The sequence below is a fragment of the Pteropus vampyrus genome, unplaced genomic scaffold (assembly GCF_000151845.1).
Source record: "Pteropus vampyrus isolate Shadow unplaced genomic scaffold, Pvam_2.0 Scaffold82, whole genome shotgun sequence".
NCBI lineage: Eukaryota > Metazoa > Chordata > Mammalia > Chiroptera > Pteropodidae > Pteropus > Pteropus vampyrus.
The window spans coordinates 6,576,484-6,594,445 of record NW_011888863.1 but is presented as its reverse complement, the minus strand read 5'-3'; the positions used below and the strand labels follow the sequence as shown (position 1 = coordinate 6,594,445).

The 17,962-nt window shown below is 36.7% G+C and overlaps 1 protein-coding gene across 1 annotated transcript in view; it reads right to left on the bottom strand.

The window, feature by feature from the left end:
* Positions 1 to 17,962, bottom strand: part of FGD4 (FYVE, RhoGEF and PH domain containing 4) — a 187,546-nt gene that overhangs the window by 25,162 nt on the left and 144,422 nt on the right. Inside the window, exons 5-10 of the mRNA XM_023532410.1 lie at positions 10,386 to 10,475; positions 8,396 to 8,541; positions 7,794 to 7,950; positions 5,325 to 5,463; positions 3,058 to 3,116; positions 2,585 to 2,731 (exon numbers count right to left, since the gene is read on the bottom strand). Of these exons, the coding sequence (XP_023388178.1) occupies positions 2,585 to 2,731; positions 3,058 to 3,116; positions 5,325 to 5,463; positions 7,794 to 7,950; positions 8,396 to 8,541; positions 10,386 to 10,475 (738 nt within the window). The remainder of the gene's footprint in view (positions 1 to 2,584; positions 2,732 to 3,057; positions 3,117 to 5,324; positions 5,464 to 7,793; positions 7,951 to 8,395; positions 8,542 to 10,385; positions 10,476 to 17,962) is intronic.

The window sequence follows — 17,962 nt, the reverse complement described above, 5'->3', positions numbered from 1 at the left end:
TACTCCAGAATAATTCTCACATAGGAAAATTAAACTAAGGCATTTGTTAGATACAGAGTTAAAGTTTAATTGTAGAAACACTCATGTGGAAGAGGAGAAAGGAAAATTATCTAAGCGCCTAAAGGTGGGGTAAAGACAAAGGGAAAACTGACTCCCAGGCATGTTGTGTAACAAGTATGTCTTTTTCATCTGTATTTTTGATGCTGGGACACTGGAAGGACTGCCCCTCTCAAGGTTACCCAATTCCTTGAGAAAGTAAATGACTCACTTGCAAGCATGCCTTTCATATGGAAACCAACCAATTCAGAGCGCATGAGCCCTAACCCCTCTTTTATCAGGCTCTCTCTCACACTCTGGCAGAGTATTGCCCAGCTCTCATCACCCTAGGGCCACATCCCAGACTGCAGACCCTAAGTCCCAGAGTCTGACAAAATCATTTACACTGGCAAATCCTAAGCCTGTTTCCCCTGCCCATTCCTCTCACAGAAACTACAGTAAGGCTCTAGCCCACATTTTCTGCTTGTTTTCTCTGCTTCCTGACTCTGGTCCTTTCTCATGTAGCCTCCCCAACACTGCATGGTGTGGCATGCCTTCTCTTTTTGAGATCTGTGAGCATAACTATCTTTTCAATGGCAATTGTCTCCAACTTGGTGGCCTTACCATACCTGAATAACAAAAGCTGTATTTCAAAATAAATAGACCTCTGAATTCTGACAGGACATTACATGTCCCTGATTTATATTTAGTTTGCTTTATAACCTCTGAAAGGTGAAGTACTTCTGTTGAGCACGAATGAAGATTCTTAATTTGGATGATAACTATAAATTTTTAAAAGTTATTGAGATATAGTTTATATGCCATAAAATTTACCTTTTTAAAAAATGTTGAATTCATGGTTTTTAGTACAGTGGTAAATTGTGCAATGTTCACTACCATCTAATGCCAGAGCATTTCATGACTCCGAATGGAAACCCTGTGTTCATTTCTTCCTTCCCACTAGCCCTAGGCGACCACTACTTATATCCTACCTCTACGTATTTTCCTATTTGGGACATTACATATAAATGGAATCATACAGTGTGGCCTTTAGTGACTGTCTTCTTTCACTTGACACGATGTTTTGACACAGTATTTTATTAGTTTTTATTGCCATATACTATTCTATTACATGGATATACCACGCTTTGTTTACCCATTCATCAGCTGGTGAACATTTAGGATGTTGCCACTTTTCAGCTATTATGAATAATTTTGCTAGGAACATTCATGAACAAGTTTTGTACAGACATATGTTTTCAATTTTCTTGAGTTATGCACAAACTTGGAATGGAACTGCTGGGTCATATGGTGACCATATGTTCTTTTTTAAAAAATTGTCCCTGCTTTTATTGTGTATCTTTGGTCTCAGATTTTTTCTTTTTTTCCTTTTTTTAGATTTCTTCTTATTGTAGTATGTAGCGTATGTTACTCAGTTATCTAGTAGTATACTAAGAACAATGTATGTTTCTTTTCTTTTCTTTTTTCCCCATTTAGAATCACTTGAAATTATATCTACAGCGGCAAGCCATTCTAATAGTGCATGACAGTTCCTGCAAATTTGCCTTTCAAGGGAGGCTGTAATCAGACAACAGAAACCTCTAAGCCCTTAATGACAACTCATATTATGGTGGTAAGATGACTGACTACCTTGCAGCAGAAAAGTCAGATGTCAGTATTATCCTGAGACTATATTATGTGCCAGTCACTGGGCAGCCTCTTCACCAATGTCTCTCTGTTTCTTTGCCCAAAATAACAGTCATAATAATAGCTAACATTTACTACGCTATTACTCAATGTTAGCTTATTGTTACTGTTAGCTATTACTATGGTTATCATCATATCATTAGATATAAAAAGGAGCTGGAAGTACCAGTGACTAAAAATAAGTAGCTTGGATACCCCAAGAAGAGCTCTTACATTTGAGATAAGCCCCAGACTGACTGTGATTTCCAAAAAGTGAAGAAAGGGACAGAGATCGACTGAAGTGAAAGGAACTATGTAGCAAACTCATGCACTTTTCACAGATATTTTAGGCATAAGTTTTCCAACACTGCTTATATATTTCTTCACACTAGAAAGATTAAAATTAGTGATTAGAGAAGATAAGGAAGAGAACTGCTGTCAGGAAATAGTATGCCAACAAAATGTCTAGGAAATTGTATCCTTTAGCCTGTAAGAATGAAAGGAACAAGAAAATCTGAAACAAAAATAGGAGGGTTCCAAAAAGCATATCATACTCCATATATACACTCATGGCTATTGATCATTACGGAAAGTTGTATTCAGTATGTGTTGCTGAAATAAATTATATATGGTAAGTACACGGAAAAGTTATAGAAAAATACTTCAAAAAAAGGTGTGTCCTGGAAAGAACAAGTTTCAATCACTAAGGACATTCCCTTATGTAGAATCCTGACAGTGGTGCCTATATTGGGTTAGACAGAACTGCTTTGATGAGCAAGCAAGCAAAGCGTTCGACTCTGCCATGATGTATATAACATTTGTGAACTACTCTTATGTGATTTGCCCACACTACAATACTCACTAAGAAAAGGTAGCGTTCTTGTGCTGATGTGTTTCGAGCAGCTAGTTTGAGGATCTGTCCTTCTTTTATTAGTTCATTTGAAGGATTTACAATGTCTTCTTCTTCTCCCAACATTTCATAAATCTCTAAGAGTTTCTTTAGATTCTCCTAGGAAAATAAAACAAAACACAACAAGATCAAATATAAGGAGGTTTCACCTTAGTGGCTTTAATAATATAACCACCTTAGCTAAAGCATGAATAATTCAGAAGTAATTGGAACTCAGCATAAATTTTGGTATAAAATATGTCAGTTCTGAGGAAAATAAAACATGGGAGAAGAGAGATTATTACAGATAACACTAAACATTTTATAAACAATCTTTTCTGTTTACTGTATCAATTCATTTTGATGGAAACCTGTAGATAATATTAGGCTACATTATCGACAATTATCTAACTAGAAGACTCCTGTCGCCTCTGAAAACCACTTACCATTTTTCTTATTGCACTATTAGAATGGCTTGCCGCTGTAGATATAATTTCAAGTGATTCTAAATGGGGAAAAAAGAAAAGAAAAGAAACATACATTGTTCTTAGTATACTACTACATAACTGAGTAACATACATTACACGCTACAATAAGAAGAAATCTAGAAAAAGAAAAAAAAGAAAAAAATCTGAGACCAAAGATACACAATAAAAGCAGGGACAATTTTCATTCACAAACTAGGTACTTTCAAAAGTTCACTGTAAGCAGATTACTTGAGATTTGAAGGCTATTTCCTCATAAAAAGTCACATACAATGATGAGGCTTACATGTATATTTAATCCATAATGGACCTTCAAAATCAACAAACACCATGTATACCAGCGTGGTACAAGGCACTTTGCCAGATGCTTTCATATATGTTATGTCAATTAATTCTTATAAAACCTTGAATGGAAAGTATATTAGTTCTATTTGGCAGCTGAAAGAAATGGAGAGTGATATGACTTGGCTAAGGTCATACAAAAGGGCCACATCTGAACTTAAGTCTTCTTACTCAAATTTCTACATTTCAGCAGTAGTATTTTAGTGGTTTTATGAGCAAATTAACCACCAAGCAGAACCAACTTTCTTTGGGAAAACACACTCACAGTTCTAGCCTCAGTGGGATGAAAGAGAATCTTCTGATGCCAACGTTGATGGAGGGTTCTGTTGCTGGAGCAGGTGGTAGTAAGAGAAGGGAATAGGAACTCTTGGGTGTGGGCAAGGCAGGAGCTCTAGGACTGCTGGTGCAGAGCTGTGGAAGCTGAGGCCTCCTGCCAGCTCAACTCCAGGGCACGCTCTCAATCTGAAATCATGTCCTGCTCTCTTCCTTTCTTTTGTATCTTGTGAATACTGGTCGGGTTAACTCTGTTATCACAACAACTTTATCACCTCTGGACTGACATTTCTGTCTTCTTTTTTCCACTGCTAAACAAAATGCACTTTGGTTGCCTTCTCCTCTACTTGTAGGTCTCTAAAAGCATTTCTGTGATTTTCTTAGAATTTTAGTGTAAGTAGCAATGGGAAAACAAAAAAGAGTAATAATATATGCTACCATGTTGCCAACTTTGTCACTTTTGACATTGGCACCTGAGAGGGAATCAAAGACTTTGAGTGTGGAACACACTGAATTTTTATTTATATTTTGGAGAACTATCTTGATTTGGGCAATTCTGTGCATTCCATATAGGATTCACGGTAGAAGGAGACAAAACCAGGTGGGCTGGGGCTGCTACCCAGGAGACCAGTTTGAGGAGTTGCAGTGGTGAGTCCTATCTCTAACCCAACTACTAGCCCTGCCACTCAAACCAAGCACTCAGGCTGGATGAGTGGAAAGTGGAAGAAGGCAAGTCGGGAAAGCTCTAAACTGGAGAAGGAGAAAGGGGGGAAGGAAAGTTTCTGTGGTCACTGACTCACTTGGGTGGTGCAGAATCAAAGCAGAGCCTGCGCTCAAAAAAAGACTCAAGCTCCAAGAGCAAAGATTCTGTTTTCTGCTCCTCATCTCTTATCAAGTTTCACTTATAGTGGAAGACAAAAAAGTATTAGGAAAACTAGCAATGCTTTAAGTATCGTTAGTACTTGTTGAATACTAACCCATTTTTTCCTTAACTTTCATTCTTCCCTTCACGGCTAATTAATTTTTTAAAAGTACATAAGAAAGTGAAATTATTGATACTCTTGAGCCTTAAAAAGAAAAAGGCTTTCATTATAATCAAATGAAAAAATAAAAGACAACTAGCAGAAAAGAAATTAAGTTTTCTCAGGGAAAATGTTAACTGACACTAAATAGCACCATTTTTTCTTCTGAGCAGGTAGAGCCAACTTTGCTTAGGTTATTTTTACATAGTAAATGCCATCTTAACTTTCTTTGTGTGCATCAACCTATCTAATTAACCAGCAGCACTAGTGATTCTGAATCATTGTATTCTTCCTGTGAGAAGGTAATTGTGTATTCCTATTCCAGATATCTCTAAGACTATAGTTTTATACTTCAGAATTAATGATTAACATGAAACCAGCAAGAGAAATGTAATTTGCATTGCTCTAAACCTGTGATTTGGGCTCGAAAGTGCTTGCCTAACTGAGATGTTGATAACAATTTCCAGTGAGGTTATTTTCTGGTACCAATGTTTTACTAAAGTAGCTCTAAGATCTATCTCACTTTGGAACCACAAGGCAGCTTGTCCACTGAATTATCCCATAATGAAAAAGATGGGGGGAAGCATTTACTTTTAGCATCGTTCCAGTCTGGAGAATCAGGGGGCAGTTTCCTTAGGTAGTCCTTAAGGAGCATCTCATATCGGGGAATCCGCTGAACAGGTTCTAGCATGTGATGCTGCAAAGTCAAGCTCCCACAGATCTTCTGTTTCTGTAATAAGAAAGGTTTGTAAAGAAAGATATAAAAATTAGGTTAGCCTAAGAACTAAAAACTCACTGTAATACAAAACTTTCATCAAGCTCAGCCGTTCCCTACAAAGTGTGGTCTGCGTATCACCTACATTAGATGTATCTGGAGTGCTATTAAAAATAGAAATTTTGAACCCCGTTCCAATCTACGAAGCTACAATCTTGGAGGCAAGGGTCTGGGCATATGTGTTTAAAAACACCCCAGATTCTTCCGTTAAAGTTTGAGGACCACCAAATCCAGTGTAAGAACAGAAAGAAAAATCAAGCAGAATTTTAAGCAAGAAATTCGATTGCTAGTAATCTTTTCAATTAGTCACTGTAAGGGTTTGTGAGGTCACATTATTAAATCATACTCAGAAATTTTCAAAAGAAACATCTAATTAATGAGCTTCACTAAGCACAACCGTATTAAATGACTTTGTACTCAGCAGAAACTATTTCATAATAAGGCTACCATAAATGTCATTTCCTTTGAACTTAAAAAAGACTCTACAAAGAAGAATGACAAGATCTGAGCATTTCATTATCTGTCAGAAAAGTTTAATTTTGCATTAGGTCATGGCATTCTTTTCCATTAGAAACCAAACTCTATAAGGAGAGCTCCTTTTCTTAGGGAAAAAAAAAATCAAGTCTATAATATTTACTTTCAATAAGTCGTTAACATGAGAAGGAAAAGATTATTTTCAAAATGTGTTCTTTTCACATGAAACAAAGCAGGAATCTCTTTAAAATATTTATTGAACTCCTACCATGATCAAGGCACTGCAGGATATGAAAGATGTATTAAGACATGATATTTCTATTTAAAGCAAACAAAAAAACTAAGAGCTTCACAGAGAAAGGAGAATTTAACATGAACTTTGATGATGGCAGGCTTTGGTGGGAAGAGAAGTGAGGAAGACTGGAGGCAAGTGCAGAAAGAGGGCCATTGGAGAACAGGCTCAAGACAGTGGGACGTGAAACATATTCAGTAAAAGGGAACAACTGAATTTTGTTGGTAGCTAGTATATTTATAGGGAAACAGGGGATGAGGAAGAAATGGTAATCTGGAATAAGAATGTCCAGCTGGGTTTAGACTTGCTTCACCTAATGAAGGTTTTCACGCAGAAGAGTGATATCGTTAGATCCGAGATCTATTAAAACTTTACTACAATATGACTTAAGGAAGATGTGAGGAAACTAGTTTGGGTTTTATTATTGTAGGCCAGGAAAAGTAAAAATGGCCTGACATTAGCCTAGAAGTCAGGGGTTAATGGCTTTTCTTAATTATTTACAGTTTATTAAAGAAATAAACCGTTACAAGTTTAGCTATCTCATTTGATTTGCTCTAACAAACCTGTCGTGTCTGTGTATGTATGTATATACTGATATACAGTATATGTTACTGATCCCAAAGTTTGTACATGAGGAAACTATGGCTCAGAGAAGCTAGGAGAGTTTTCTAAGGTCAAGCGACTGTAAGTGGCAGACTAGAATTCCAAACTAGGTTAGTCGATTCTCAATCTACCACTCCTTTCACAACCCTATCATTTCCTCATGATATGGAGAACACAGACATTGCAAGAATAGAATTTTAAGGTTTGATAAAACAATAATGACCACCATCACCATCGTGTAGTGAAATATGCAACAATCTCCATGGTAAGCACCTTGAATGTATGATCTCGAAGGCAAATATAGAGCATGAGGAAACAAAAAAGGCCGCAGTCAAGGAGCAATAGTATCCCCACACCAAGAATCTTATGTGATCTAAAAAGTTCCTTTTCAATATTTAACCGTTAACAAGGAACAGTTATTAACAATTTTAACTAGAGAATCAAATAGAAATTATTATGGTATGAAAATGCATTACCCAGGTTTGATAAAATTTTTTTAAAAAATCAGGATATAAAGTGACCAAAAAATAAATAAACAAATAAATAAATAAAGCCAGAATAATTATGTTTCCAAAATGTCAGAGTTAATAGGCAATCATTCATTTTATTCATTTATAGTCATTCCAACATCTCAACCTCTGAAAGAAAGCAAGAGGCACAGAACTAAATGGGAATTCACTTTTAAACTTATGTGGAGCCTGATAAAACCAAACTCTCCAGGTCTCAAAAGCAAATGGAAAATGTATTGCTCAGCACATGGCATATGCTCAATGAATACTTTAACTTTGCAGAGATGATTTCTGCATAATTCAGAATAGAATGGAATTTTGATAGGTGTCTCAGATTTCTCATCTAAATTTTAGATCTACAAGACCGTATAATTTTTACCAACAAAATTGTAAAAGAGTCCTATTACCTGAATTTCTTCCACTACTGATTTGAACTGGGGAATACGCTCTGTCATGTTTTTAACCAATTCCATTGCATTATCAAATCCCTTCACGTATTCTCCATACATCTTAAGGAATGGTGCCAATTTCTGAAGGATGTCACCAATTCTAGGGGTAGTTTCCCTGTACAAAATATAAAAACAAATCATTAAGATTTCTTACAGAACGAGCGAATTCAAATGACATAATCACTTCTTTACACACACCCTGTGCTTTGTTAGATCCACTTTGCTGTGAGATCGGTAGAGAATAAAGGAAAGTAGAGAAGTTTAGGAATTAAAGAAGTTTAGGAATGACATAGTAAGAAGAGATGCTATGGAATTCTTGAAGCTCCAGATAACTAATATCTTATCTCCACTAGTCAAAAGACGAGAGAGCAGAGATGCAGTCCCTTGAACTAAAGCTGAAAATGTACCATGACTTCTATTAGCGGTCTTTAACATAAAAATTTAGCACAAATGTTTGGCTACAGCTCTGTGCAGCATTAGTATTTCAATTTAAAAGCTGAATAACACAGCACTTAATATAACCACCTTAAGACATATCACTTGCTATCTACTCCTCTTACCATTCTTGCATTCGTTTCTCCAGTTCTGGCAATAGGAATTTACTATGGAAGGCGTTTATTGATGAAATATTAGAAAAGATTTTATTCACCATCTCTGCCGGAAATGACCCTCGATTTGCTTCTTCCAATAGTTTGCAATAAAATACCTGAATAAGAAAACAAAGCAAACATTACATTGAATTTATTGGTTAACCACCTAGCACTGTGCTGGGCACATACTGGGTTTTTAATAACTTGATGAATAAATGGAAAAATTCATGGTTCAAGAAATTGATCATTTTTGAAATGTAAGAGTGAGTACGTGCTTTGATTAAGAAGAACAAGGAACCAGAATTAGGAAACTTTGACTCTAATCTAGGATATGCCTCTTTCTGTAAGATGTTAACCTTTTCTATGCCAGAGAATTTCCAGTTGAGGTTAACAGGGTTTACCCTTTCTGGAGATATAAAAAACTTTATATACACATAATAATTGTGGTATTTTCCACTCCTGTTTATGTTTTGAATGACTTCTTTGGCACTTACTATATATTTCCTTTATTGTCATTTGTTGGCATAAATTTTATTTTCCCTTTTAAAACTGTACACTCCTTGGGGAAGGAGGACATCATAATTTAGTCTCCACAGTAGAAAAAGTGCTTAATAAATATTTGGTCAATGGATGAACAAAAGACTATTTCAGTTCTCAGATGTTTTCTTGTCTTTTAGTAAAAAGTAATAATGTGTAACTTAAAACACTGATATGAGGATAAAAAGATCTCCTATACGTAATAAGAGGTATCTTAAAGACAATAAAAAACATTTGCAGTCTTGGCTCTACTCCACTGGGGCTACTATACCTCTGGCCATTCTGTTAAGTGTAGGCAGAAAGAGGCCTGTTCCTTCATAATGTCCAGGTGGTTGTTAATTTTCTAAATTCACCTCCACTGCATTTTCTTGGGAGGCAAAAAGAACACAAAATTATGTCCTTAGAGACTCCAATAGATAAGATATTGTACTAATTTAGACTCTAAAATCCTAAAAGGCAAGCAACAATAGCTGACCAAACTAATACGGCTGGGGGGGGAAAAAGGGCGGGAGGGACCACAATTCGGTAAGAGGAAAAGACACATTTCCACTACAGGAACACCTAAAAGTTTCAGTTCTGTGATCCCCATGAGGAGAAAAGTTGTTTCAAAAGCACAAACTCAAAATAAATTGGTGGGCAACTTTCTCTTCTAATAAGAGCAGTCCAAATTAGCAGACAATCTACCAAATATCTGGTTCTTTTATCACTGAAACAGGATTAAGAGGCCTTAGTTTTCAAGTGTTATTCTTATGATGCATATTAAAACTTCCCTTGCAAATGTACATTTGAAATAATACTCGAGGCTCTATGATGACGTAAGTAAAAGATGTGATAAAGTAGATTCACATATTCAACAAATATAAATATTGACTGTGCAACTTTACACCAGGCAATGTATTAAACGTTTCATACAAGGCTGAACTAGTGAACTCTAAAAATTCCTTCTGGCTCCATGAATGCAGTAATTCAGATCCCTCACGTAGGGCTGAAGAGCAAACGAGTCGAACAGGATCAGTGATGTATTCATGTTAGCATTAGAAGCACCAGTCTCTTATTTTAAAGTATAACGAATGCTAGCATGGCTTCTGGAATCACAATAAATGGTCAAGAAACGGATTAGTGGTTAGGATTGAAAATAAAGATAAAGGCTCTTGTAACTTGTACAGAGAGTCCTTCAATCTGTTCTTTATGAAGTATAAAACCTTTATACCCAGTGCATTCACTTATACTGACAAAGCTGACAATGTTAGAAATTTCCTTTCACTGGCCAAGAATGGTCAGGCCTTTCGTGTAGTTTCTAAAACTAAATTACTAATGTGCTCGCTTCAGTAGCACTTATACTAAAACTAAATTACTAAGTTTAATTACTAATTAAAATATACAGTACCAAAAAATAAAACAATTATGAAAGGGAAAATACTACCTGATCTAAGAGGTCAAGTCGGTTGACATAAGCTCTTTCTGTAAGCAAAAGTTCATTGGCTATTTTGTGAAGTTTTTGCTCATCTGTCTCCTAAAAATAGAATAGATATTCACATGTTAGAAAATAAAGCTTGGATAATATTTCCAAAGTAATAAACACCTTATCAAATTGTTTGATAAAAACAGTTTTCTAAAGCTTCTCAGGTACCCAATTCCTTACAGCCATCAAGGAATATCTAAACAGAAATGAACTAAATTATAAATGGAATTATTTAGTATGTGCCTTTTGAGTCTTGCTTCTTTCACTTATCAAAATGATCTGAGATACATCCATGTTGTTATTATCAGTAGTAATTGTTCTTTTCAAGCTCCCAGTTTCATTCTAATAGCAGTGATGTATCTTTTTGATTTGCACTAGTTCTGACAAATATCCTTAAAGAAAACAATCTAGCAGAACTTGTGACATGGCTATCTTTTATGAGTCAGAGAGAAGTCATTAACCAACAGGTCACACTGTCTATTATTGCTACACAATGAAGTCACCCCTGAGGTCTTCCACATCCTAGGGATCACAGATAGGATGCTTATAAGAAACAATCTTTTGCTGACTGCAAATCATACTTTAGCTGAACATGGCAAATTGTGGGTATCCTGGTCATTTTGTGCAAAATCCAAGGGGATGCCAGCAGTTATTAGCAAAAGCTATATTCCTTTCACACAGATGGTTTTCTAAGATTAGGTCCCTGACCTTGCCAAAGCCAACACAAAGATAAGCAAAAGCAAGCTTGCTGACACAGTTTAATCACTCACATATAGGTTTGTGAAAAGTTACTAGGAATTTTGTGGTTGAGGTCAGAAAATCACTGACTCATGAAGTCTTGTTCTAGGTTTATCGTAACAATAATATCACCAACTAACACCTATTCACTGATTGCTTGTTATGTGCCAGACACTGATATGAGTATTTTACATAAATTGACTAACCTTTACAACAACTCTATAAAACAGGTATCATTATTATTTTTATCTTGCAGGCAGCACATATACACAACAAAACGAAGAGGCCAAGGTCACAGTTAGAAGGTAACTGAATTAGATTCTAATCTGTGGTATGTGATTTGTAACTATTCAGTAAGTAGTTGGCTCTCACTCTAATCCTCCTTTGCAATAAAAAAACAAAGCTGTATTAAATGCCTACAAGTGAATGGACTAGCAAAATACCAACTGTCCACTTTGAAAATGAATGTGACTCCTACTATGAATTTTAATTTACACATTATTTTTCCAACAAAAATTCTACTTAGACTCTTCAGCATTTTAGTAATAAATATCAGGTATAAAAAATTGTCATTTTGATATAATAGTATGACGGCTTCCAACTTTAAAAAAATTAATTTAGTTACTAAAAATTAGTTTAGTTACTAAAACTAATCTATCAGTACATTTAGGGAGAAATATATGATCCCTCCACATGCACAAAGCTCTCACTACTCTATCAGACTTATGCTTAAATAACAAAGTAGTTTTAAAATTGCTGACACACTGAAGCTTTAGCCTGATTTTTTAAAAATAGTTAAATAGGTAAAGTTGTACACCGTTTCATACTATCTGCCACTCAATAGTATATAACCATTATTTTATAGTTAGCACTTTACTAAGAAGTCATTTATTCTTGTGATTCTTTGGAAAACCATAACAGTTGCACAATATTGATTTAATAAATAATCCTATTTGCTTCTATTGGAAGCTAATACACAGGCTTGACTTTTCAGGATAATAATAAATATGGTATTTAAAAAGCATCTTACTTTCGGTATCTCTCCATATAAGGATTTTTTTTTTCACTTGAAAGCTGCTTCTGAGTTTTTCTGCCTCAAACAAAAATATGTTGAGTATACCTAAAGTACCAGAATCAAAAAAGTAAGATACACTCTTACAATAATAGATTATCCAATTTATTCTTTTCTACTTCTCTCTTCTCTCTGCTTAATGCACTTCCTAGGTTGTTACTGTGCCCCCTTTACATCCCCAGTAAACCTTTCGTAGAGACCTGTTCCATTCTCACTGGGGTTAGGTTCACTCTACTTATTTGTCACTGTACCTGCTGGCCCATGACTGTGCTGCAGTGTCAGTTCTGCCTCCTTATTTGCAGATGTCACCAGCTCCTGCAGCTCTTTTCAGACCTTTTGACATGACGCTTCCATGGCAGGAGCTGAGACAACCGCCCCCCCCCTGCCCCCGACTGCATCTCACAGAGTTTATTAACTGGATAGGCAGAAAATGCTTGTATGGAGCCAGTGAATCATTCTGCAAAATCTTAGTGCCACATGCCCTGCCACATGCCTCAAAACCACCAAGTGGGGGAACAGATATTTTGGAAAGAATTTTGTAAACGCTAATGAACAATTACAGTTTCCTGAAAGATGCTTTAAGGGCAAAATCTTCAATTACTTTAAAATGAATCAGACATTGGCATTATGCTTTATAACTTCAATTATGCTTTATAACTCTTCAGTACATGTTCTCATGTGATTTCTTTTTAAACAGGAAGATTTTTTTTCTAAAAGCACTGAATGAAAATTACTAAAAGTTCATACAGCCTTTCCCATATATTTATGAGACGTTATATTGAAAACAATATGTATATAAATTATCAGGATTTTATAGGACCAGAATGAATGCTCCATGGAGAAAGATGTGGCTTTGTGTAAATACATGTATCTCAGAGCTCCCTGAAGTCCATTCTCTTATAACAAGATCAGTCAGTCAACTTAGGGAATAAACACTTGATTCTGTACCATAATCATGATATGCATCAAAATATTGATTGGCATTTTTAATGTATTTCCAGACATCAAAGTCTTTAATATGGCTCCAGGTGATAATTTAAAATTAGATCACAGTGATAGTTGAACGTCACATAATTGGCCTATCACTTCAAAAAGCTTCTTAAAATCTCTAACTTGAGTTAGACACCTACATTCCAGTACCTTTTCTCATTATACTATGGAGCAGGGAAATCAAGTGAAGCTATCGTAAGTGAAAGACAGTGATACACTCCACTATTTATTGACTTCTTACTGTGTCCTAGGTACTATTCTAAGTGCTTCACATGAATTACCTAATATAATTCTCATAATGCCCCCATGAAGCAAGTGGCTGTGTTTTTGTGAGGCTGGGTAACCTGCCCTAAGTCATACAGCTAGTAAGTGACTGAGCCAGGTTTTAAATCCAGATCTGTGAAAACAAAGTTCTTGCTGTTATAGCCTTTTACTAAGAGAACTTCCTCTAGATTTGGGGAGCAAGAAAATGAGAAAGTAAGGGAATAAAAGAGATTTTGTGTTCGATTAAGATCATGTAATAATGCTATAAGTAAGGTCACCTGGTCTCGGAGATTTGCAATCAGTGAAAAATTTATCGCCAGGTGTACATTACAAGAAAAAAAGAATACTCACTATGACACATAAACATTATTCCTTTCCTAGTGCTTTATAATAGAAAGTCACAGGCATGATCCTTCAGGGAGCCTTGGGAGCAAAGTCCAAGCCTACCCTTGACCGAGCACCAATATTTTCTCAATCTTATGTCCTCTACACTATTTACTCAATTCAAAACAGGAGGGCAGGTGAGGGAGAGCTTTTTATCTGAAAGTTTTAATTACATCCCTTTGCGATAAGTTGGGGGAGGAGAGAGAAAGAGAGCTTGCACCTGACAAGGACAATTTGATTATGTGCACAAGGTCAGACAGGAAGCAAGTGGCAGCAAAGAGAAATCTTTGTTATTCTACTCAGTTTACTATACATTAGACTAACCTGTCCTTTGGGTTTTACAGAAATTAAAAATCAGAAATCAAGAAGAACTGAATAAACACAATCAATAACTGAATTCACCTATCCCAAGTCTAGCCAGAACATCAAAGAAATCAGATCGTTTATAAATATTTCTGATGACAATTCCCTGGAGTTAAAACCTTGTACATACAAATAAGTACTTTGTGGTAAAAGCCTATGGTTTTTAAGCAAGAGACAAACAAAATACAGGACACCTGCATTAAAAAGAGGCACACAAACTTACCTTTGAGCATCGCACAAGAGAGCACACCTCAGTTTATAATGGAAATGATAGAAGGTTCTGGAATATTCACCAGGTGGGATATGTTGAATTTTGAACCTATTAAGGGACATCTCAGGTCATAAGTCTATTCATCTTGACTTATAAATGAGGAACTAGGATTTTATTTTATGTTTATTTAGAAAATACACAGCTCATATTATGTTTCAAGGCACTGTTCCAAGTCTTTTACAACTATTAAATGATTTATGCCTTGTAACAATGTTATGAGGTAGGTATTTTGCAGATGAGAAGACTGGGTACAGAGATGTTTAAGAGATCTGCTCAAAGGCACACAGCTAGTGTGGCTGGGCTGAGATTCAAACCCAGAGAGTCTGGCTCTTGCACCTGTCTTCCTGACTACCAGGTTATGGTGTATTGTTTTCTTTATGTTTTTGTAAGCCACGTACAACAACTGCTATGTTTTCAAGATCTGACCTTCCCATTTCTCTCACACTCATGCTAAACCGATCTATATGTGTATCGTGACCTCCATGCTCCTGACTTTCCCAAAGCTTCTGGTTCATGGCAATATTGTCGAAGCCTTGATTCCGTTATCCGCTCGTTCTCTTGGCAATGCTCACTTGCTGATCCCAGCTCACTCCCATTATAGGTTTGGTTCTTCTCTTTCTTGAGTTCCAGGCCATGTAGCAATGCCGGAGAGACTGTTGGCTAATCCCACTATCTTTGACCTGGGCTCTCAGTGTCATAGTCACAAGTTATCACAAGAGCTAACTTTCTCCACTGTCCTCAAGCTCCAAGCCCCACCCCTAGTTTAGGACATCTCATTGGCCTCTACGGGCACTTCCCAAATCAACAAGTACAGCACCAAGTCTCCAAGTCACCTCCGCACTGTGGTCTCTTCATACCTCACTGAGTTGCACACTCTCTGCCCGACTTCTCCATTTGTGCTCACAACAGGAATTCACCGTCTCAGCCACAATCCGGAACCTTAGCTTTATCTTTGAGCTCTCCTTTCCCCTGGACCTTATGGTAGTGTAAGCAATAGTCATTTATTTATCGTGATTCTCCTTCTCAACTGTTAGTTTCCAATTTGTACTCACTGCAGTGTCTTGAACATAGTATACATGCAATATAAATCCACTCAATTTAACTTGATTATCCAGTTCACTAGCTAGTGAGCTGTAATGTCTCAGTAAAGGCCTAGGTCTCCAGGTTAACTCCTAGTTCCATATTCTAAATGATAACTGTCCACAGGAACTTACCAACACTCTCATGTCCTCCCCGCTCTCAAGCCCACTGGTTCTCACGACACTGCTCTCCCTTCTTCTTTTTCCTCTCAAATAATTCACTGTGTTCTCCTTTTGATTATGTTTGTGCTTTTTGGGCTCAGTCCTTGGCTTTCTTTCTGTTCATACACATTTTATTTTTGTTTACTTTTATTATTCTATATTAGTTTCAGGTATATAGTACAATGGCTAGACATTCATGTAATTTATGAAATGATTCCCCTCGATTACTCTAGCACCCATCTGGCACACCACACAACCATTACAATAACATTGACTATATACCCTATGCCAGGGGTCCCCAATCCCCAGTAGGAGGTGAGTGGCAGATGAGCGAGCAAATCTTCACTTGTATTTGCAGCCGCTCCCCAGTGCTAGCATCACCGCCTCGGCTCCACCTCAGATCATCAGGCATTAGATTCTCATAGGAGCACCGGTCCCTGGTGCCAAAAAGGTTGGGGACCACTGCCCTATGCTATATTCTAAATCCCCGTGAGTGTTTCGCAACTACTGATTTGTTCCTACACATTTTATTGTGGCAGTATTAATCACACCCTCATGTATATTCTCTTATAGTCTTATTTCCTTTCCTGAGCTCCAGATTCATATTTCCATTTGCTTAAGTAACATCTCCAAATGGATATCTTGTAGGTGTCGTAAACGTAGCCGTACAAAACTAACCTAATTAACAACTCTACTCCCTCCTCTCATTCCAAACACAATTACCTTCTTTCCTGTCTGCCACCTCAATTATTTCATTAACATGTTAGAAAAATGAGGCCTAGAAAGTGATGTAAGGGTGCCATGTCCAAAGTCACCTCGCAGGTAAGTGACCAAGCTGGGCTTTGAACTCTTCTCTTTAATTTAAAGCCTTTATCTTTAATCAGTAAACAATAATGTCTCCAGAAAATCCTATTTTTGGTTTAGACATCTTCATCTGGACATCCCAGAATTCTCACAAAATCAGTATGTCTAAATCCAATTAATTTTTGTGCCCCCAAATATGTTGCTCCTTCTATTTCTTCGTAGTTCAATAAATGGCACACCATCTGCCACTTCATCTAAGCTAGGAGCTGAACATGACTCACTCCTACATCTAGTCACAGCATCCTCAGAAATCCCTCTTCCTGGTCCTAAAACCCTCTGCTGCAGCCAGGACCTCATCCTTGCACACCTGGACTACTGCAGTAATTTATTATGTACTCGGCTCCATCTGTTTTCCCTTTTATCTGACTCATTTTTCTAAAACCCACAGATGTATGATCATGTCACTTCCACACTTTAATTAAGTGCCTCTGAGGCCAGATAGTATCAGGCTTATGGAAAGTTTGAAATAACATGGGAAAATGCCTACGTTTAATCCAACAAAACAGGAAGCAGAATGACCATACATTAGGCTATCGAATATGTTTTTATAAAGAAAATTAGCAAAGAAAAATAAGTTGGACTGTTAAATATCAAAGTAGCTCTTTCTGAGTGGTAAAACTATGAGTGATTTTTGTATTTTTTTATGATTTGCTGCATTTCCCTGATTTTCTAAGAGAATTATTAATTTTTATTAAGACTTCTAAAAATCTTTTTTAAAGTTCTCCATTGCTTTCAGGGAAAAAAAAAATAATATAACATAGGCAGTAAAACCCATTGCAATTTGTCCTTAGCTTACATTTTCTTTTTGCACCTATCCTTCTACACTCACACTCATTTCTCTAGACCTCCGGCCTCTTATTATGAGGCCAAAAATACCCCTAAATATGGCATCTACCCTCTTGCCTCTTGCTTCCACTCTTTTCTCACACCTTCCCGCTGCCTAGATGCATTCCTGTTCCCTACTTCACCCTACTCTCATCTGTTTTGGACCACCCAACAACCTTCTACTCTTTCTTCAAGCCCACTTCAACTGCTTCTCAGCAGCCTGCCCCTCAGCAGCCTACCCCTCAACCAGCCCTCCTCCAGGCACAGTTGTTTCCTCATGGTGTTTCTGAAGTATATTATGTACCACATTATGGCGATTTACTTAAGTTTCTCTCCCCTTGGTAGACTGAAATTTTGCAGGCAGGGCCTGACTTGTTCATTTGTTTCTAGCAACTCTAGTGAACCTGGCACACTGAAATTTCAAACTGAACAAATAGGTAGTTTTTTCAGGAACAGGTTCTTGGAAGTTCTTGTTTTTCTCATTTCTCTTTCTTATACTTTTCCAACTTACTAAATGGAGACACCA